Source organism: Chenopodium quinoa, unplaced genomic scaffold (genome assembly GCF_001683475.1).
Source record: "Chenopodium quinoa cultivar QQ74 unplaced genomic scaffold, ASM168347v1, whole genome shotgun sequence".
NCBI lineage: Eukaryota > Viridiplantae > Streptophyta > Magnoliopsida > Caryophyllales > Amaranthaceae > Chenopodium > Chenopodium quinoa.
Genome location: NW_018742889.1, coordinates 17120 through 22748, shown reverse-complemented (window position 1 = coordinate 22748; position 5629 = coordinate 17120). Strand labels below are relative to the sequence as shown.

General features: G+C 34.8%; 1 protein-coding gene across 1 annotated transcript; it reads right to left on the bottom strand.

Moving 5' to 3' along the window:
• Positions 1–97: 97 nt before the first annotated feature.
• On the bottom strand, positions 98–5007 carry LOC110726862 (WD repeat-containing protein 55-like). Its single transcript, XM_021906381.1, is given in 14 exon segments — positions 98–468; positions 1199–1272; positions 1403–1449; positions 1540–1588; positions 1823–1899; positions 2484–2540; positions 2648–2690; positions 3155–3261; positions 4108–4146; positions 4148–4181; positions 4351–4438; positions 4533–4597; positions 4764–4796; positions 4883–5007. Coding segments are annotated over 14 exon segments (870 nt in total). The 5' UTR covers positions 4978–5007; the 3' UTR covers positions 98–406.
• Between the last annotated feature and the right edge of the window lie 622 nt (positions 5008–5629).

Sequence of the window (5629 nt, the reverse complement as noted above, 5' to 3'; positions counted from 1 at the left end):
TAAATGACTTGACAGAAAACACAAAAACTAAAGGTAGAAACTGTAAATCAACTGTGTTATGATTTCTTACCTTCTAAGTATGATAAAATAAATATTTAAATTTGAAACAAAGCTATATTCTATGCACTTGAAGTTTTATTTAACAAGATATTTGTCAGACATGCAGGTCATGCACAAGGAGAGCAAAATTCATATTGTTTTATTTGGGAGGGTAAAGGGGAAAAGTTTAAACAAATCTCATTTTGTTTTGTCTTTTTTAAAAATCTGACTTTTCAATGGTGATGCACAAGTTCCATCTCCTGAGACCAATAACTTAAGACCAACAACTTATACCATATAAAGGAAGAATAAAACGCATAGCTACCACATGCATGCAGGTGACACAAGATGTTGACAAGGGAAGAGTTCAAACCTTTAATGTGTTATCATGAGATATACTTCCAAGAAGCTTCTTATCATGTGAAAAAGCTACAAAATCAAAAACAAATCATAAGTTAGTCATATAAGAGTTATTCAGAATTGGATACAACAAATTTCAAGAGATCTGAAACTAATGTGCAAACCATACTCAGTCCTTGTAATCAATTAGGCGGTGTTTGTTTAGCATAATATTGGTTTGAGGTATGGTTTTAGAATGGGTGAAATCCATACCTAGTGTTTGTTTATGGAAATTGCAATTTCTAAACCATACTTCAAATCCACAAGGTATGGGGTTAAAACCAAGGAAAGGCGGGTATGGCTCATACCATACCTTCAGGAAATAAAACAAAATATGTTAATCTCCAAACAAAACCAAACACATGGTATTAAGAATCAAGTTCTAACCATGTATCACCCTGGTTTTATTCTTGATTCCAATCCCAAACTACTTTGCAAACCAAACGCCCCTTTATTCTTTCTGTCTAGAATCAATAATCACATATACTAGTTTGGGATATCCAAAAAGAAATGTTACATTTCTACAAGATGTATAGATGTCAAAAATACCCCCACTTCAAGAAGGGCATTCTTAGTGGCACCCAATGCAGAGAATGCAACTATTAATTATGAATATACATGAGTACATGACAATTTTTTTTCATGAAAAGGTATTATATCAGATAATTTTTTTTGGTTCAATTATATTTAAATATATATGCTCTAACTTAAGTAACTATAAGAGGTATCTAGCTTCTTGATGATCACAGAGGTAGCATACCTAGACGCTCAACTGGATACTCTGAGTGCTCAGCAATGGGTTGAATGATTCTGTTGGGCAATATGCCTACCAAACTGTAATAAATCAAAGTCAATACGTAAAAATGAAAAGTTATTGCAGTATAATGCAGAAGAAAAAATCTTCATGTCATGCCATGCCATAACTTTCGTAGAGGTGAGTCCAAACAAAAAACCTATCATATACCTGATGAGCCCATTAGATGATCCAGTAATGAGTCTGTCTTCATCATACTAACATCAGGTAAAAGGACAAAAAATTAGCGTGAAACAGGCCAAAGTAGAAGAACAGAAATGAAAGGTAAATTTGCAATGCTTATTCACCTTCAAGAGAGCATCTACTGAGTTAGGGCTCAGATCAACAAATCGATCACTGTACACACACGTACACAAGTTTAAGATAAGGAAATAAACCATGATTGAAAAAGCATTCTTTATCTTAGAGCTTAGATGGGAAAGCATGAAGAGAGAGACACTACGAGAGGGAATCCATATCCATGTCTATTTTTTTGAAGGTACCATAAATATGAACCTATATGTTAATAGTCTTAAAATAGTTTATAACATCTACAATAAAACCTGAACCATCAAGCATGAGAAAGCATACCTGCAATCTTTGAAGAATCCCCATGAATATAGCAACAAAGTCCCACTTTGTGTCCCACATATAACTTTCCTGCCATTCTGAGAAAATAGGCTCACAATTTAGAGTAGAAACATAGAAAATCAGGTAATAAATCATGCACATCCCCATTTCACCCAAGCTTCATCCTGGTCATGGATAGATTGCCCAGGTTGGGGTTCCTAAGCAGTGACAATTGCCCTATGAAGACTCGCTTTACATGTAGGTCATGCACACAGGTGGAAGAACTACATGTGTATATGCCTTGAAATGGCTTACAATTAAGTGCTTAGAGGTCTTATGAAGGTGTTTGAACCCACTTAAGTAAAACACAATATCTGCTGCTTGTAATTACCACCATGATTTCTCAATCCCCACTTCTTCTTTAGTTATTCTTTTACCTTCCACTGTCTTTCCCCTAGCCAGCTAGAGTGTAAGACACATAAAGCTTATGTCAAGGTTTGAGACCACCGTACTTGGAGTTGTTAGCATGTTGATAATGGTTTGTCAATAGAAACTCTTCTACAATTTCAGATCATATGTAATCTTAAGACAAGTTACTAGATGCAACCTCCACAATACTACAGAAGCATGAACACGATCAAGCATACATAAATCAATAAAAATAAAGGAACATAACAAATACCTTCATTATGACTACAGACAGTGGTTCATCCTCGCAAAATTCGGACTGTGCTTGGACCTTCCATTCATCAACAAACATAGAGCACAAGAATCAAACTCAAGCAAAATCAAACAGCACGTTAGAAGTATAAACTGAGCATCAGCACTTGAACAAGACACAAGTACCTTATTACTCCGGATACTGCATACAGACAGAGTACCATCTCCGCTAGAAAACCAAAAGAAACCATGTCAGAAAATAGAGATACACAACATAAAGATATACAACACAATTTTACACCTATGAGGAAAAGATCTATTCACTTGGTAACTGTTCCTTTCAGCCTTTACATCCCCAACACACCAATTTTCTAGCCAAGTATTTTCTAATGCAAGATATGCTCATAAGTTTCATATCATAGTATTGATTAAATTGAGCAGCTAGAGTAGCTAATCCTATAAACATCAATTATACTCCGACCCAACCTGCAAGCACGTATAACCCTAGATGCAGGGCTAGGAACCCCTTTATTGTAGTATCAATTATTATAATTTATACAAATATAGAACTAAAGATTTTTAGGGTCAAAGCAATGCATGGAAAAACGTGCATAATGATACAAGTAGCAGAACATCAAACAACAAAATGTCACACTTCCCAACTATGTCAAAGTAGATGGAGAAGTTTACTACCTTGTAGCCAAAAGTCTCAACGAATCTGATGCAAAAGTCATATCTGATATGTATTCCTCATGAACTTGAAAAGTGTGACAGCAAGATTGTTGCCTGGTATCCCATAACTATGTACAGAAAATGATGAAAAGAAATGTGATAAGGATGAAGCCAAAGAAAACATCAATAAAGCAAACGTACTTGTCGATAAATTGGTAGGGATAATAAAATATGTATATCTAGGAAGCAACAAAAAAGTGTGCTGGATCAGTTAGCACATTTTTGGTTCCTCCGGAAGCACTTTCCAACAGAAACGACACTTATGAGTCTTAAGACACACACAGACAGGTCCTGGGTTGGAATAGCATGACAGAGTGTCCAATATGTACTAAGTGAGTGTAACACAAAGCAAAAAACTATTTTCCTTTGATAATAACATTTGTCCCCTAAGCAGTCTTTTATATCAAGAGATTAACTTACCAATTTAAACATATAAACTTGGTCTTTAAAATATCACTAAAGAATGATGGATTAGCAGGATATATTAGATTTCTTAGATTTCGACCAATTAGAACCCTACAGCTCATTCGGAAGACCATTGTAAATATTGGAAAATAAAATCACCTTCCTTTCCCTTCTCTTCCTATTCCTTCTCTTCCCTTCCCTTCCTTTCCCTTCCTTTCTCTTCTTTTCCTTTACTAATAATGAGCCAAACAAAGCCTAAAAGATGTGCACCAAGACTCAAGATGACTATAAATAAAAAAAGAACAATTGATTGCTGCTGTAAAAGCAGATGAACATTTGCTTCAACATCTTATGTGTACTGGGCTTCTAGTCACAACAACAAGTCAACGATTCTTTAACTTTGGGTTAATTTATCAACTTCAATCGAACATGCATCATGAAACAAAAATATCCTGTCATATGAGGATACAACATACTATATAAGATAATAAGGGAAAGTGAATTTGAACCTTGACACATCCTGAATCATCCCCCGAGGCAATGGTTGCTTTCAGTCAAATTGATTATACTATTGACTGCATCTCTGCATTATGTTTGATTTCAAAAAATAAGAACCGTAGCAATATCCTTTCTCTTAAGAGTACACATCAAAATCAGTACCATTTTAAATTTTGGAATTTGGAAAGTAGTGCTTTAGTTTGGGATATAAAAACATGCAAAAAAAGTCCAATAACTTTAAGTAGATGACTCACGTGTGAGCATTTTTAAGGTGAGCAATCTTTGCTCCAGTTTCAACATCAGTGGCAAGAATTGAGCAATCTGCGGATCCCGTCACAATTGCTGCACCATCAATACAACCAATTTAAAGGCCATTCATTGTGATGCGGGGAGGAAGAGGGGGGGGAGGAAGGGTGAGGGCGAAGGATTTAATTACCGCGTCCCTCATTGATAAACCGGGTAGTTCTACAAGACTTCTTGTGGGCACGAACATTCAGCAAACTGCAAGAGTAGCAATCAATATCATACTACAACATTTACCTTTTCTTAAGGAAAAAAAAATAACAAGAATAACCCCCCCCCCCCCACCTCTTCTTTTTTTCATACTAGGCTAGAATTACAACACTCAAAACAACATATCACACTCAAGAAATTCACGAAATTCTACCGTTGTGGTTCTGCTTCAGCAGCATAACGATACCTACACAAAATGGAACCACAAAGTGAGTGGACAAAACACTGATCACAAACACCAGCAAAGAAATGGAGCCTAGGAAAATTACTTACAATAGGAGGTAACCATTGATTAATCCAGTTGCAACAAGAGAATCCGACGGATGAAAGTCTACGTCAAAAGGGTGGTCCCCTAATTTTATCTCCATACCTTCCTTCTCAATGAATGACAATTATGCTATGTATCAGTTTCCTATACAAATAATAATTTGTCAAAAAAACCCTTAAGAGTTAAGGACCTTTCCTAGTCTAGTAGCTCAAAATCTTAAATTATGCTAACAGAACAGCATCATATCGAATCCTTGCAATCTTCAAACTAATTCAAACTAAATAAAAAAAAAACCAGAAACATAAATAACAAGAATATTAATCAATTACAAACAAAAATTATAAAAAAAAAAAAAAAAACAAATTTTGCAAATTCAATTCAATCCATCAAAGTAAGCATGAAAAATAATGTTAAATTTTTCTCGCTAAAAGAACATGAATTGCAAGATTCTAGCACTCGTAATAGTCTTTCATAACTTGATCAATTATAAAGAATATTGCAATAATTGACCTAAGAAGAACCCTAATTGAGTATACTGAAAATTAAGTAAAGCGAATAGCAGTGAATTGTGAAATTGATATTTGATAATTGAAAAGAAAGTAAAGAAATTAAGGACTCATGTTAACAGAATAATGTATCCAGGACTCCAAGAGGAAATTAGTGGAGCATCCCATTAGTTCTCTAATGGTAAGAAAAAGTTCATAAAGAATGACACACCACATGACTTTTAGAAGGTTGCATGTAAGATTATT